Raw genomic sequence first — 15816 nt, 5'->3', positions numbered from 1 at the left:
CAGGTTACTTTGGTAGTTCATTTACTTCCCTTTCTCAACTCTGGGGAGGTGCTGTTCACCAGTGAGATGGCCAGAGGCTGTGTAGAGGAGTAAAGCATGTGAGTGATAACCAGATTGCGATCAGCCCCCTAAGTAACCTTTCCCTGAGAGAGGAGTGACAGGGCACTTGTATATCTTTGCTCATACTGGCCTTTAAAGCCAGTCATTCCTGTAGAAAATGCGGTCCATTGAAAAGTGAATCAGACAAGCTTCTGCTTCCAGCTTTCTGGAGGGAGAAACCTGTACACCATCTGGGGCTATTATTTAAATGTTTGTTTGCTTCAGTCCCTGTTTGGTTAAATCCTTTGAAATAAAAAGCTAGGTTTTTGCCTCCTTACTGTCAAACCCTAACACTGCAGTATTTACTGGTTGAATGAGGGAAAATCTGAAGAAGTCACTGCTTCCTTTAGGTCGGCTTACCTTCTCTACTATTACGACATCTACTTGAAAGTGCAGCAGGAGCTCCCCCACCTCCCTCAATCCGAGATCAATAAGAAGATTAGTGAAAGTTGGAGGCTCCTGAGTGTGGCTGAGAGGAGTTATTATCTGGAGAAAGCCAAACTAGAGAAAGAAGGTTTGGATCCTGTAAGTAATTTTGTTTTCCAACTAATTTCTCCACTGGGGCAATGGTGAAGGGCTTGGGAAGACCAGCCTCCTATTCTCTTGTTTCCTTTTCTTGGGAAAACTTTGAGTCTGTTTTAGCTTTTTTTAGTTTTTCTTTTTTAAGGTCTATTCATTTATTTTGAGAGAGAGAGCATGCACGTGCAAGGGAGGGGCTGGGGGGGTGGTTGCGGAATGAATCCCAAGCAGACTTTGTGCTGTCAGTGCAGAGCTCAGCACAGGGCTCAGTCCCACGAACAGTGAGATCAAGACCTGAGCTGAAACCAAGAGTTGGATGCTTAACCGACTGAGCCACCCGGGTGCCCCAAGTTTTGTCTTCATGTAGTAGCTTATATAGGCATTTCTCCTGCACAGTGTTCATGTTACTCATTGAACGTAATGAATATGTGTCGTGCTGGTTGCTATCAGTTATAACATAATCAGCAGTTGGGCTTGCAGAGTTTAGAAGTAGATATAGCTGCTTTGTATAATGTCACATTCTTCTGTTACCCGCTGGTGGTTGTGCACTGTGCCAGAAGCAGAAATGCAAGGTTAAAGCTGAAGATGATGGAGGAGACTGAGGCTTGAATTAAAGAATACTCTAGAGTGCCTTCCAGTTTGTGCCTGTCAGCCATTGTGTATTTCTAGTTCATAGTAACAAAACACACTGGCAACTATTAATAGGGCTGGCTTATTTTTGTTTGTTTTTACTCTTTTTTAAGAGAAAGAGCTAGAGAGCACGAGTAGGTGAGAGGGGCAAAGGGAGAAAGAAAGAAAGGAAAGAGAAAATCTTAAGCAGGCTCAAAAGAAAAGAAAAGCGAAAATCTTAAGCAAGCTCCATGCTCAGTGTGGAGCCCAATGTGGGGCTTGATCCCATGACCTATGCCAAAATTAGAGTCTGGATGTTCAACCAACTGAGCCATCCGGGTGCCCCAGGGCTGTTTTTTGTTCTGTTTTGTTTGTTTTTAACAAATTCCTGCAGGAAAAATATCCTTGTTACTGCAGCCTTAACCTTAACTCTTTTTTTCAGTTGAAACATTGTCTCTGCTTTCTATTTCGGTAATATAGAGCAAAGGTTCTTCAGGAATGCAACAACTGTGTTACAGCAGAAGAGGTTGTGTTTTCCCTTAGTGGAGCCGTCTGCCAATGCCATTTAGATTATGTTGTCCTTATTGGCTTGGCATTCCTCTTCTGGAAGAGTTTTGTGCTGTCTACGGTCTTGGAGATACCACTTTGTATCCCCTCCTTTAGATGATTTGTTTATAAATGATCTGGGAGACAATTCCTGTTGAAGATGGAAAGTGGAATTTAGGAATTAAGTGCATATACCCCTGTGGTTTCCCCATTATAAATTCAGCAACCTTTTGCCCTGATACGAGAAAATTTTCCCTATTCCCAGAGTGATAATAGCATTTAAAGGTAGACAGTAATATAGGTCCTTATTAAGACTTTAAAAAAAAATTTGTTTTTAAATGTTTGTTTATTTATTTTGAGAGAGAGAGATGGAGAGCGAGCAGGGCAGAGCCACAGAGAGAAGGAGACAGAGAATCCGAAGCAGGTTCTGCACTGTCAGGGCAGAGCCCAACGTGGGGCTCAAACTCACGAACTGTGAGATCATGACCTGAGCTGAAATCGAGTTGGACTGAGCCATCCAGGCACCCCTTGTCCTTATTAAGACTTTAAATTTTTTTTTTTTAAGTAAATCATCTGCAGTATCCACATGGGATTTTATATATTTACCGTCATCTCTGCCACTACTGCCAAGAACATGAATAGATTATCTCTGATATTAACTAGCTGTGACCTTGGAAGAATCACTTAATCTTTGAGTCTTAGTTTCCTCATTTATAAAGTGGGGAGTAATAGTAACTGCTGACAGTGTTTAAAATAGATAACATAAAGCATCTAGCTGAGTCCTTGGCACACACTGCCTTGGTCAATAAATATCACTCTTTACTAGGTTAAGTGTCCAGTGGCCACATAATAAGAAAAGGTGGTATTTCATGAGCATCTCAACATGCCAAGACTGGGGAAGGCTTTAGGTGCTGTGTTTGAACTCTCCCATGTTGCCTGGTGTGAAGGTGAGACCCTCCTGCCTGCATACTTTGAAAGCCTGTCAGAGACTTTGTGGCAGCTCGTCGTCTCGGCAGCCCTTCCAGTGTCTTGCCAAGTGGCAAGACCCGTGGTTCCAGCGTCATTCAGGCCGGCCTGGTTTCTCTGTGCTCGGATTTGTTGATTAAGTCCAGATCATTCTTCGCATTTGCTACCACTTAATCTTGTTCTCCTGACCTGTCTGCTTCAAAGGGTGACTTGAGAATGTCATTTCTCCATTATCTCTCCAGTAAAGGCTCCATAAAGGATTTGGCCTGTCTGCTTTTATGTTTCATCTGAGTGCTTCTTTTAACTTTCATCTCTGAGTGCTTCCTTTGTACCTTAAGTAGTCTCATCGACTTCTTGCTTTTGATTTATTTAAGGATCCTTTTGTAATGGACTTAGTGTTCCTTTTAAAAGATGCATCTGAAATTATTTCCATTTAATTTCAGTTCTCACTTAACTGTTGACTTTGAACTTTTCTGTTTTACTTATTGGGTAACTTTCAGTTTAATTTGAAAAAAGAAAACAAAAGCACCTTTTTCTTGGGTACCAATTAGCCATGAAGGGTTGTGCTTTTAATACCTGGTTTCCTTGCTCCTTAGAAGAGCTGGCTTAGAGTCCTAGCTTTATTACTTTCTAATTTTGTATTTTAAGAAAATTTACCTCCCTAAGTTTTGGTAGGAATAATAATAGTACCCAACTTGATAGTGTTGTTTTTAAGGTCGGGAAAGTGTTTTCTAAACTTTAAGATCCTAGTCAGTGTTCATATTTCTATCTGGCCCACTCCCCCACCCCCACCAGTATATTCAGGTCCTTGTCAGATATCCCCATCCACACACACTTTGTCTCATGATGTGATCGGTTCATCTTTGTAAGTCTGGGAGAAACCAGTGTTATCAGAATCCTTGCTTGCTGCCTTGAGTTCCAGTTTGACCTGTTGACTTGTATTTTAGGCTTTTTGGGATTTTACTGAACATTGTACATTCTCATGTTTCAATCTTCTGCCACTTTGGAATCCTAAAGTACCAGAGCTGGGAAGAACTCATAAATAGCTAAATTCTGCTTCTTCATTTTATAGATGGGGCAGCAAGACCTAAAAAGTGGAAAGTATTTGCTCAAAACTATGCAGATCTGGGATTCCAGCTCACAGTTGCAAATGCCAAGATCAGTGCCCTTTCAGAGTCTGATCTATTTTATCTGTCTGTCTCCTGTGTGACTGAGCAAGTAAGCTACATTGGTAGCTTCAGATGAGGGTTTCATCTGAATCTGTGATTCAGATGAGGGTGACATTGCTGTTGACGGAGGCTGACCCTAACTAAGTCTTGGGGTCAAGAGAGGAGTCTTTCTGGTACCCTTTTACAGGGGGGAAAAAAAATCATCATACATGTATGTCCATGCGGTCTCATGCCATTTATCTCTGCTTGTCTTCCCCTTCCTGGCTTACTCATCCTCAGAACTCTAAGCTCTCTGCACTGACTGCTGTGGTTCCGGACATCCCAGGTTTCCGCAAGATCCTCCCCCGCTCAGATTACATCATCATCCCCAAGAGCAGCCTACAGGAGGATCGGAACTGCCCTCAGCTAGAGCTTTGTGTGGCCCAGAACCAGATATCCCCTAAAGGGCCATCTCTTGTGTCCAGTGCTGCCCCGGAGGCAGTGCCCAGCCATGCAGGCATGGCAGAGCAGTGCCTGGCTGTGGAGGCCCTAGCTGAGGAGGTGGGAGCCCTTGCCCAGCCAGGTGCTGTACAAGAGATCGCTACCTCAGAGATCCTCAGCCAGGATGTGCTCCTGGAGGAGGCTTCCCTGGAGGTAGGAGAGAGCCACCAACCGTACCAGACAAGCCTGGTGATTGAAGAGACCTTAGTGAACGGCTCACCAGACCTCCCCACCGGAAGCCTGGCTGTGCCCCACCCCCAGGTTGGGGAGAGCATGTCAGTGGTAACTGTCATGAGGGTAAGTGACTTTGGTATTGATGTCTGTATTGCTTTATCTGAAATCCTCCAAAGGCAGCAAGTGCCATGCGGTGGTAATTAAGAGTACTGGTGTGGACTTCTAGTAGGACTACAGTCCTCTTGAACCTTTTTGCCCCCGGGCTTACTCTAAAGTTCTCTTCAGTTTCTTAGGCACTCTTACCAACTCCTCTTGCCCAATGTAGTTAGGGTTTTCTTCACATGAGATAGTCCAGAGGTACATTAACAGCATTTAAATGATATGGGCTATCCATGAATCGAAGCCAGGATCTGTCAAGCTGTTAGGATTTTATGTTCCCTGCAGATTGTTTTGGCAAACACAACAGTACCTTGAACTGTTGAGGAGAGTTTTCAGATGGTCTTCCTGGGCATAGAGTGTGTAGGGAAAAGGAAGCTCTACTTAAGGCCAGATCGATGGGACTTACAGTTAAGAGGAGTCTCTCCAGTGGCATAAGTGTCATGCCCAGCTGAGGGGAAAGAGCAGCTTCAGTGATCCCACTGCGTGGCTCCCCTCTATTACCCTGGGTAGTGTTGCATCCTTAGAGAGTAGGAGTTCTGCTTAGGCTGAGAGGAATGTAGGATGGCCTACATGTATGAGAGGAGAGCAGGTACCCCCTTGCGGAGGAATCTATGGTAGGCCTAAGTCCATTTTGTTTGTTGCCTCCCTGCTATTTATGATAATGAAGCATGCCACCTGCCTGCTTAAGGCAGATTGATAGGGTGTTAAGAACATGTGACAGGGTCAGAAGAGTTGGATTCTTTCACTAAGTGCTTATGTGATTTTAGGAATCCTAAGTCTGTTAGAACCTCAGTTTTCTCATCTGTGAAATGAGGATAGCACATTCTCTGCAGTAACAGTTTTCTCTTTATTCTAAATTAAAGTTTTGAGATGATCATAGATTCGTTTTTTTGGGCAAGCACATTGTTGTTGTTGGACTTGATCAGTCTTTCAGTGTTGTGGGTGGCCCTGGGTGTTTGTTCTTTATTCCATCTCAGTAAAACCGTCCTTCTCTCCGTGTGCCCACAGGATCCCAGTGAGAGTAGCTCCTCTGCGCCAGCCACGCAATTCATCATGTTGCCTCTTCCTGCCTACTCAGTTGTGGAGAACCCCACCTCCATCAAACTGGTCAGTGTGTGGGGAGCTGATGGAGATTAGGGCTCCGTAAGAATTCTCTTCCAGGTAGTTTTGTAAAAGTCCTAGTAACGTTAAGACAGTAGTACCACTGGCAAACTCAAATTATCTGGTCCAGGTATTTACTGGGCAGAGGGGTATGGGGAGGGTCTGTGAATGGGGTGCTGCAGGACCCTTAAACTCCTCAAGTTACACACGAACTTTTCTTCTTAAGAGCATTTACCTAGGATAGGTTCAGTACCTCTTTCCAAATTCTCAGAAGCATACATGATATAGAAAAATTGAGGGGCCACTGATCTGATTCAATCTTATTACTGTACCGATTAGAAAAAAGGGCCAGAGAAGAGAAAGGACTTGTTCTCCTAAGTATTCAAAACCACTGGGCTGCAAAACAAGCCAGAACCAGGACCCTAGTCTTTTGATTCTCAGTTAATGTTATTTTCCATCACATACTGCAGCATATGGGCTGAGATTTATCCCTAAATATTTCATGTTTTTTTATGCTATTGTAATGTTATTCCAAAGCTTTTTTCTTTTTTTTTTTTAAGTTTACCTATTTATTTTGAGAGAGACAGCGAGAGTGAGGGAGGAGCAGAGAGAAGGAGAGAGAGAATCCCAAGCAGGCTCTGTGCTGTCAGCACAGAGCCCAATGTGGGGTTCAAGCTCACAAAACTGCAAGATCATGACCTGAGCCAAAATCAAGAGTCAGACACTTAACTGACTGAGCCACCCAGGCACCCCAAAACTGTTTTCAGTATCTGATTGTTCACTACTAGTATATGATAATATAATTGATTTTTTTTGTATTTTGCAACTTTGTTAAACTCATGTTTCCTGGTAGCCTTTTTGTAGTTTCTGTTGCATTTTCTACATAGATGATCATGTTGTCTGTGAATAAGGACAGTTTTATTTCCTCCTTTCTGATCTGGATTCCTTATTTCTTATCACCCTGTCTAGGACCTCCAGTATAATTGAATAGAAATGGTGAGAGCAGATATCTTTGTCTTGTTCCTTGTCTTACGAGGAAAGCATTCAGTCTTTCACCACTAGGTGTAATATTAGTTATAGGTTTTTCAAAGATACCCTAATCAAATTTAAGAAGTTCTCTTATATTCCTAATTTGCTGGGAGCTTTTATCGGGAATGGATGTTGGATTGTGTCAAATGTTTTTCCTATGTTTGTTGAGATGGTTGTAGGAATTTTCTTTTTTAGTTTGTTAACGTGGTTAATTTCATTGTTTTTCAAATGTTAAACCAACCCTACATTCCTGGAATAAACCCCACTTGGCATTGAGGTGTTATTCTTCCAGCATATCGTTGGATTTGTTTTGCTGAAGTTTTGCGCAGAAATTTTGTGTCTATATTCATGAAGGATGTTGGTCTCTAATTTTCTTGTATATTGCTTATCTGGCTTTAGTATCAGGGTAATGCTTACCTAATAGAGCTAGGAAGTACTTTTTCCTCTTCATTTTTCTGGAAGAGTTTGTATAGTATTGGCATTATTTCTTCTTTAAACATTTGGTAATTGCTGGTGAAGTCATTCTGGACCTGGAGACTTCTTTGTGGGAAGATTTTTAACTGCAAGTCCAATTTTTAAAATATGTATAGGACTATTTCGATTATTTTTTTTAAATGTTTGTTTATTTTGATAGCGCGTCCATGAGTGGGGAAGAGGGGCAGAGAGAGAGAGGAAGAGAGAGAATCCCAGACAGGCCCCATGCTCAGTGCAGAGTCTGATTTGGGCTCTGAGGTCGTGACCTGAGTGGAAATCAAGAGTCGGATGCTCACCCGACTGAGCCACCCAGGCACCCCTAAATTATCTGTTTTTGAGTGAGCTTTGGTAGTTTGTCTTTCAGGGAATTTGTTCATCTCAAAAAGTTGTGAAATTTATTGATGTAAAATTGTTCGAAACATTCCTTTATTTTTTTTTTAAACTGTGGTAAAGTAGGCATAACATAAAATTTATCATTTTATCCATTTTTAAGGGTATAATTCGGTGTCATTAAGTATATTGACATTGTTGTGGAGTCATTACCAGTATCTATTTCCAGAAGTTTCATCATCCCAAACAGAAACCTTGTACCTATTAAACTATAACTCTCCTTTCTTCCCTCCCGCGACCCCTGGTAACCTCTATTTTATTTTCTGTCTCTGAATTTGCATGGTTTAGGTACCTCATATAATTGGAGTCATGCAAATATTGTCCTCATGGTCTCTCCTTTTTTCACTTAGCATAAATGTTGTCAAGGTTCACCTATCTTGTACCATGTATCAGAATTTCATTCCTTTTTATGGCTGAATGATATTCCATTGTGTGTATATGCTATATTTATCCATTCTTAAACATTGATGGACATCTAGTGTGTTTTCACCTTTCGGCTGTTGTGAATATTGCTCCTATGAACTTTAGTGGATAAGTGTCTGCTTGAGTCCTTGATTTCAGTTGTTTTGGGTATATACCTAAGAGTGGAATTGCTGGATCATGTGGTAATTCTGTGTTTAAAATGCTGAAGAATGCTTATCCTTCTAATATCTATAGACTCTACTGCTTTTACTTCTCTCATCACTGGTAGCAGAAATTTGGGTCTCTCTCTCTCCGCCCCGCCCCCCCCCCCCCCCCAACAAGCCTGACTAGAGGTTATCAATTTTATTGACCTTCGAAGAACCAGCTTTTAGTTTCATTGATTTTCTCTATTGTTTTTTCTATGTTCTGTTTCACTGATTTTTGCCCAGGTCTTTATTATCTTTCTTCTTACTTTGGGTTTCATTTATTCTTTTCTAGTTGCTTAAGATAGAAGCTGAGGTCATTGATTTGAGACCTTTTTTTTCTAATATAGGTGCTTAGTGTTATAAGTTTCCCTCTAAGCACTACTTTAGTGGCATCCCACAAATTTTGATATACTTTCATTTTCATTTTGTTCAAAATACTTCTAACTTATTCTTTGACCCAGAAGTTACTTAAAAGTTTTTTTAATGTTTATTTATTTTTGAGACAGAGACAGAGCATGAGCGGGGGAGGGGCAGAGAAAGGGCGACACAGAATCTGAAGCAGGCTCCAGGCTCCGAGCTGTCAACACAGAGCCCGACGCGGGGCTCGAACTCGCCAACTGCGAGATCATGACCTGAGCCGAAGTCAGACGCTCAACCGACTGAGCGACCCAGGTGCCCTGACCCAGAAGTTATTTAAAAGTATATTATTTGCTTTCCAAATATTTGGGAGTTTTCAGATATCTTGTCTTTTATTGATTTCTGATTTAATTCCATTATAGTCAGAACTTTGTAGTTTGTAAGACAATCCTTTTAAATTTATTGAGACTTATTTTATGGCCCAGGTTATGGTTTGTCTTGATAAATGTTCTGTGTGCACTTGAAAAGAATGCGTATTTTGCTTTTGAGTGGAATATTATACACAGATTAGGTCACATTGATTGATAGTATTCAACTCTTACATCCTTAATGATTTTCTGTTGCCTTGTTTCATCAGTTATTAAGAAAAGACATCCACCTATCACTATAAATAGTATTTATTTCTTTTTCCATCTTTATTAATTTTTGTGTCATATGTTGACTCTTTTATTAAGTACTTAAACTTTTAGGATTGTTATGTCTTCTTGGTAAATTGACCCCTTCATCATTATGAAATGACCTTCTTTATCTCTGGCAATATTGTCTGCTATGAAATTTACTTTTTTTTAATGTTTATTTTGAGAGAGAGAGAGAGAGAGAGAGTGTGTGTGTGTGTGTGTGTGCGCACACATGAGCAGTGGTGGGTAGGGAGGAAGAGGGGGAGGGAGAGAATCCCAAGCAGGCCCCACACTGTCAGTGTGAAGCCCGACAGAGGGCTCGATCTCAGGAACCATGGGGTCATGACCTGAGCTGAAATCAAGAGTCAGATGCTTAACTGAGCCACCCAGATGCCTTGTCAGTCTGAAATTTGAATATTGAGCTTTCTTTGCATTGTTGTTATTAGCAAGTTTTACCTTTTTCCAGCATTTTACTTTTAACCTATTTATCTTTGTATTTAAAGTACTTTTTTTTTTTTTGCAGCAGTATATAGTTTGGCTCTAAGAGCAAGACTTTATGACAACCTTCTATTTTTTTAATTGTGGTATTTGGGCCATATACATTTAATGTGATTAATTATATGTTTAAGTTTAAATTTGTCATTTTACTGTTTTTTTATTCTGTTTAATTTTGCTTTATTTTGAATTGGATGTTTTTGATGAATCCATTTTATCTCCTTTATTGGCTTACTAGCCGTTAACTTTGTATTAGTTATTATGGTGGCTTTTTAGGATTAATATTGTACATTGTAACTTATCACGGTCTATCTTCTAAAACCTTGGATAAACAATATATTTTTAGATGAGAAAGTTGTATCTTAAACAGGAACAACCCCTGCAACCCAATTCAAAGGCCTGAGCCTTTGCTTTCCTGGAAATTGTTATTCTCTCATAATTTAATAAGTGTCAGCCAGACTCTTCCAGAAAAGCTTTTATAGATAATACTTAAGAATGAAACACCAGCCTTGAAAACTAGCATTTTTTTCCTAAAGTTCTTTCTATAAGCTGCTGTTTAGGAGTCTTTCCAAGTTCATGGGAATTTATTTATAGAACTGACCTAACTTAAATTTTTACTCTGCTTTCTGGTGGTATTCAGAATGAATATTCTGTATGGAGCCACAGTCGGAGTGAAGATCAGAGAAGTTTTATATCCCAGTAATAATAATTTCTCACAAACCTATAGAATCTTCTACAGTTTACTGAGCGACATGTTTCCTTATTTCTTACCTCATTTGTTTTTCAAGAGATATCCATGAAATAGGAAGAATAGGAAGGGCTGGTGATTTTACAGAAGAGGGGATAAGGTGACTTACCCCCAGGTCATCCCGTGTGTCAGTAGTGGAGTTGGAACTTGAAACCCGGTCTCTTTCCCTCTTACCACACTACTTCACCCTCAGCCTTGACTTGCTACTATTAGAATCACCTTTTCCCTAGGCATTCTGGCACAGGTAGCCTAGTGGCAGCTTGGTGTTTCTCCAAGGGAGGTTTTTGCTTTTTGGCCAGGCTAGGAAAAATGGGATTAATATCTTGAGTAAACGTCTGTAAGACACAACAAATCTGACAGGAAAATGTCTCCTTTGCGGCATTAATCAAGAAATGGAGCTTGGCTAATTTCTATTTGTAGCCGAAAATAAAAACCCATTGTAATCATTCTGTTCAAAGGGAAATCATTGGAGATGGTGAGAGCCAGTAGCTGAATATATTCGTATGCCGATAATTAAATTCAGTTGCATATCAAAGGACTTGATTTCTGTTGGAATTCCCTTTTTTTTTTTTAAGTGGCCATACTCTATTTTTATATCTCTGAACCCTAAGTCCTAGGTTCTCTGATTTTTAACTAACAGGAACGAAGAGGAAGCAAATTCTTCGAAGTATTTAGGGCTGTAGTGTGCAGCCAAGTGCGTGGAAGGAATCTAGGACCAAGAATCAAAGACCTCTGGGTTCTAAGTCTAGGTGTGCCCTAGATTCACTATACAACTTGAGGTAAAGCATTTAACTGCTCTGAACCTCAGTAGTTACAAATACCTACTTCATAGAATTGCTGAAAGCGTTAAATGAGATATTGGTAAAGTGTTCAGCGCTGTGTGGTGCTTCATTAATTAGTAGCAGTTATTGCTGTGTCTATTCTTCTGATACCTGTGTAATCCTAGGCAGCTGTCTTTCCTCATTTGAACCCAGTTTCTTCATTTCTCAAAAGTGAACTAATTGTATCTTAGAGCCTTTCCAATTCTGACCTTTTAAGATACCACGAATTGGCTATTCTTCTACAAACTGGTATCCTCCTGGCAGTTTTGTGCTTATAATGGTCTTCAGGATCTGAGAGGGCTTGCACTGTGGTGTTGATTCTGACCCACTCTTTTCCTTACAGACCACTACATACACCCGCCGGGGCCATGGGACATGCACCAGCCCAGGTTGCTCCTTTACCTATGTCACCAGGCACAAACCACCCAAGTGCCCTATCTGTGGTAACTTCCTAGGAGGGAAGTGGATCCCAAAGGTAAGGTCCATTGGCCATTGCTGCTTTGGAAACCCCATAAAGTAGGCTCCCTGTTCCCCTTTAGAGCAAAGGACTTAAAAAATAAATATTTGTTTTTACTTTCTGACTATACAAGTAAGTCATTTTCATAAAATGTCATCCATAATCTTACACCATCCAAAGAAAAGTCATTATTAACATTTTGTTGTATCTTCTTCTAGTCTTTTTTCTGTGAATACACAAGTTCTGTAGCTTGACCTTTTTTTTTTTTTTACTTCACATATCATGCCATTAAATATTCAAGACCATTATCTTTAATTGCTTTATAACTTCCTATGAATGACTACACTATGTCAGTTTATTCATTTCCTGTTAAATTTTTAACAATCCACCCTCCACACTGACTGCTTAGTTACTCAGATGCGTAGCTCACATCTGCTCACTTTTTAGCTCAAAGTCCTTTCAGTATCCTATAGCTGCTATTAAAAGTAGAGGTCCTTAACCAGATATCTAGGTCTTTCATAGTTAACTCTCCAAATGTATACTTCTGTCTCTGTTTCTAAGTAATTGATGCTTGATAAATAAATGAGCATCAGAGCTATGCCCCTGTGAAGTTCAGTTCAACACATTGTTACTTGTTTTATACTTCACATTGACTATATAAATCATACATAACTTGTCACATTTTTGTATGAGACTGTAAATTGTTTAGGGTCAAAAGAACTAGAATCGTCCAGGATGGGATATAGAGGAGATGGTCTTGAAGGATCAGTGGAATTTGGGTAGGTAGAAAAGGAAAGAGAGATCATTGTTTTTGTGACAATAACTTAGGCTAGGTTTGTGTTTGTTAGGTGTCTAGCTCAGCAGGGTCCACGTTTATCTGTATAGAGAAAACTTCTATAGTGCCATACCTTTTAAGTTCCTAGGGGGCAGTTTCCATAGAACATCTCTGAAAAATACTGGGATGGTGACTTTTGCCCTCTGGCTGAATGTTGGGAGTTCAGGGCATCACTAATTCCAGGAGACAGAATAAGTTAATACTTAAAAATACACTTCTGGGGGTGCCTGGCTGGCTCATTTGGGAGAGCATGAGACTCTTGATCTCGGGGTCGTGAGTTTGAGCCCTACATTGGGTGTGGAGACTATGTATGTATGTACATACATACATAAATACATAAGTAAACGCATAAATACATAAACTTCTAAAGGGAAAGAAAGAAAGAGGTATTTGATCTCTGTACCGGATTCCTGGCACTGAGTTCCTAAAACCCTAGAAATTTCCAGAGTGTTAGGAGAGAGAAGAGTGTCTTTGGGAGGATAAGAAAAAAAAGTACACTTCTGGAGTCTGCTTTTCTCCGTTTGAACTTCTGTCTCTCAAGGATTTTAGCTATATAATCTTGGGCAAGTCATTTTATGTCTATTCTTGATTTGGTTTTTCTTTCATTTGTAAATGGACATGAACAATAGTGCCTACCTCATTAGGGCTTTTGGATGGATCAAATGAGATTATCCCTGTAAAGTGGATGGTGCATTCCTAGTATAGATTAAATCCTCAGCGAGAGGTCACTGCTATCATTATTGGCAGTAATAGAATTACAGTCTCTATGACTGCTTTTTACACTACCAGTTCTCAGGGCAGGAAGGGCCCAGTGCTTGTGTGTTTCAGATTTTGTTGAGTTTCTTGTGCTCACCATCTGTCTTGTGCTGCTGTGCAGCCATTCAGTTTCCTCCCATCCTAATTATCCTCCCCAAAATGTACTTCCTCATCTGCAGTAGGGAGATTGAATAGGGTAGTTGGACTCCTCCTTGACCCTTCTTTACAGATGCACAGCAGGTTTGTCACATGACCTTATTTCTGATGCTTTTTTATGGAAGAGTCTAACTCATTCTGTAGCCTTGTCTCCTTCAGGTTCTCTTTTTACTTTGGCTTTCTTTTTTTCTTTTTCATTTATGTCTTTTTCCCTCCTTTGATTGAAATAACTTGAGCCATGGTTCTCTTTCTGAGAGCAAATTCACGTTGTGAAATCAAATTTTTTTTATTAGCTACTTGTCCCCCATCTTTAAAAAAAAAATTTTTTTTAATGGTTATTTTTGAGAGAGAGAGACAGAGACAGAGTGTGAGCAGGGGAGGAGCAGAGAGAAAGGGAGACTCAGAATCTGAAGCAGGTTTCAGGCTCTGAACCATCAGTACAGAGCCTGATGCAGGGCTCAAACCCACGAACTGTGAAATCATGACCTGAGTCGAAGTTGGACGCTTAACCGATTGAGCCACCCGGGCGCCCGTAGGTACTTGTCCCCATCTTGATTTGTTAAGTCAGATTCTTTTCTCCAGAGGTTTTTATAGAATTGCCATGTAAAGAGTAAATACTATGATTTCAGAATTTCATAGGATCAGAGTGAGTGAGTGTAAGAAAAAAAGGGTAACATTTTAGCATCAGTGCACTTGGAATTTTAGGGAAAAAAGTGACTTTGGTTATCAGGCAGTTCAATTTCCAAGTCTCTAGTTCAGGAAAGATAGATTCAAGAGAAGTGACTTGTTAAGTTCATGTAGCTAATTATGTCAGTGCTTTTCCACTAAATCACACTTCTCAGGCATTGCTATGCTGTTTAGCTGCAGAATTTTAAGATTTCTGGAGTTCTGATTTTTGAAGCTGCAAGTATAAATAGTTTCTAAAAGCTCCAAATGTGTTCATGCCTGTCAGGAAATGACTCACCTTTTCTTGTATTGTTCCAGAGTTTCATACTGGCTAAAATTAGCCCAAGAAACGTTTGGCACAGTTCCCAATGAGTTGGATGGAACAAAAGATAGTATATAAAGCTCTGTAGCCCAAGGCCTCACTCCTTTGGCTCTCTGATGGTGGTAATTGAGGTCTCTGAGCAGGCAACTGGTGGTATTTACCTTCTATCTTGAAAGAAAGTGAAATCTCAAAAGGGTAGGCTGAGTTAAGGAAATGTGAGCTCATTAGCTAGTTATTTTGCTCTGATTCCTTAAATTATTCAGTCTCCCTGAAGAGAATTTTTATCTGCAACAGCCTACTTAGTGGGCAGTGTTTTGCTCAGAGATTTCATTGCAGAGATTTAGCTTGTCTCCTGTTTTTCTACCAACTTTTCCCTCTCCAACAGTCAGTAAGCTCAGTGCAGTTTACTAGGAATTTTTCTCTGTATTTAACTTGTCTTCACGGACTTACTAAAGTCTAATAAGTCTAATAAAGTCACACTTATTGTGTATTAGAATCGGAGAATGCTTTACAGGAGATTTCTTAGGTCATCTATGTTGGTTCTTAACCAGAGGCAGTGTGCTGCCCAGGCCCCTTTGGAAGTGAAGGCGTTTTGGTAGTCTGTGACTGGGAGAGAATACTAAACGGTAATAACATCAGCCACAGATGCTAGACTTCTGCAGCATGCAGGGGAATCCTGCACCATGAATTGAGCCCCCCGAAAGACTGTTGTACTGCTGTTGACGAATGGTGAGAGGCCGACCCTCTTGTTTCTTGGTAGCAAAGTGAGAGTTCAGGTGAAGGTTGTCTGAGGTGACATAAGTCATTAGATGTGGAGCACAACCTAGATAGAACCCAGCTTCTATGTTTATATCTCTTCATTTATAGCACTTTTCACTATTCACATGGAGTTAAAAGAACCTTCCTGAGACAACCGCGGTTTTAAAAAAATTGCTTGTGTGTGTAGGTAAATGTATGTGTATGTACGTACGTGTGTGTATAAATAATAGTATATTTCCACAGCATAAAAGCTAAGGCACCAAGGAATTTTTAAAGTAGGCTGACCTGAAATAGTGGCTGGGACTTATAGTGAGTTTGAATATTTTCTAGTAAGTAATTAATATACGTATGAGTTAATTTGACTGAGTGAGAAGTTTGTGGCGTGTGTGTAAGCCTGCCTTAAGACTCACCTGAAAGAATCTGGGACAAAAGATAGAGTTTTCC

The 15816-nt window shown here is 40.3% G+C and overlaps 1 protein-coding gene across 9 annotated transcripts in view; it reads left to right on the top strand.

The window, feature by feature from the left end:
• HMGXB3 (HMG-box containing 3) overlaps window positions 1–15816 on the top strand; it is a 47563-nt gene that overhangs the window by 3718 nt on the left and 28029 nt on the right. For 4 of the 9 annotated variants that reach the window (XM_043598094.1, XM_043598085.1, XM_043598104.1 and 1 more), the window contains 4 exons: window positions 450–624; window positions 4188–4685; window positions 5730–5828; window positions 11765–11896. In XM_043598094.1, coding sequence (XP_043454029.1) covers window positions 450–624; window positions 4188–4685; window positions 5730–5828; window positions 11765–11896 — 904 coding nt within the window. The remainder of the gene's footprint in view (window positions 1–449; window positions 625–4187; window positions 4686–5729; window positions 5829–11764; window positions 11897–15816) is intronic. The other 5 variants (XM_043598142.1, XM_043598123.1, XM_043598115.1 and 2 more) reach the window with 2 other exon arrangements.

The sequence above is a fragment of the Prionailurus bengalensis genome, chromosome A1 (assembly GCF_016509475.1).
Source record: "Prionailurus bengalensis isolate Pbe53 chromosome A1, Fcat_Pben_1.1_paternal_pri, whole genome shotgun sequence".
In the NCBI taxonomy this organism is placed as follows: domain Eukaryota; kingdom Metazoa; phylum Chordata; class Mammalia; order Carnivora; family Felidae; genus Prionailurus; species Prionailurus bengalensis.
Note: the sequence above shows the minus strand (reverse complement) of the source record. Positions and strands in the feature narration are given on the sequence as shown.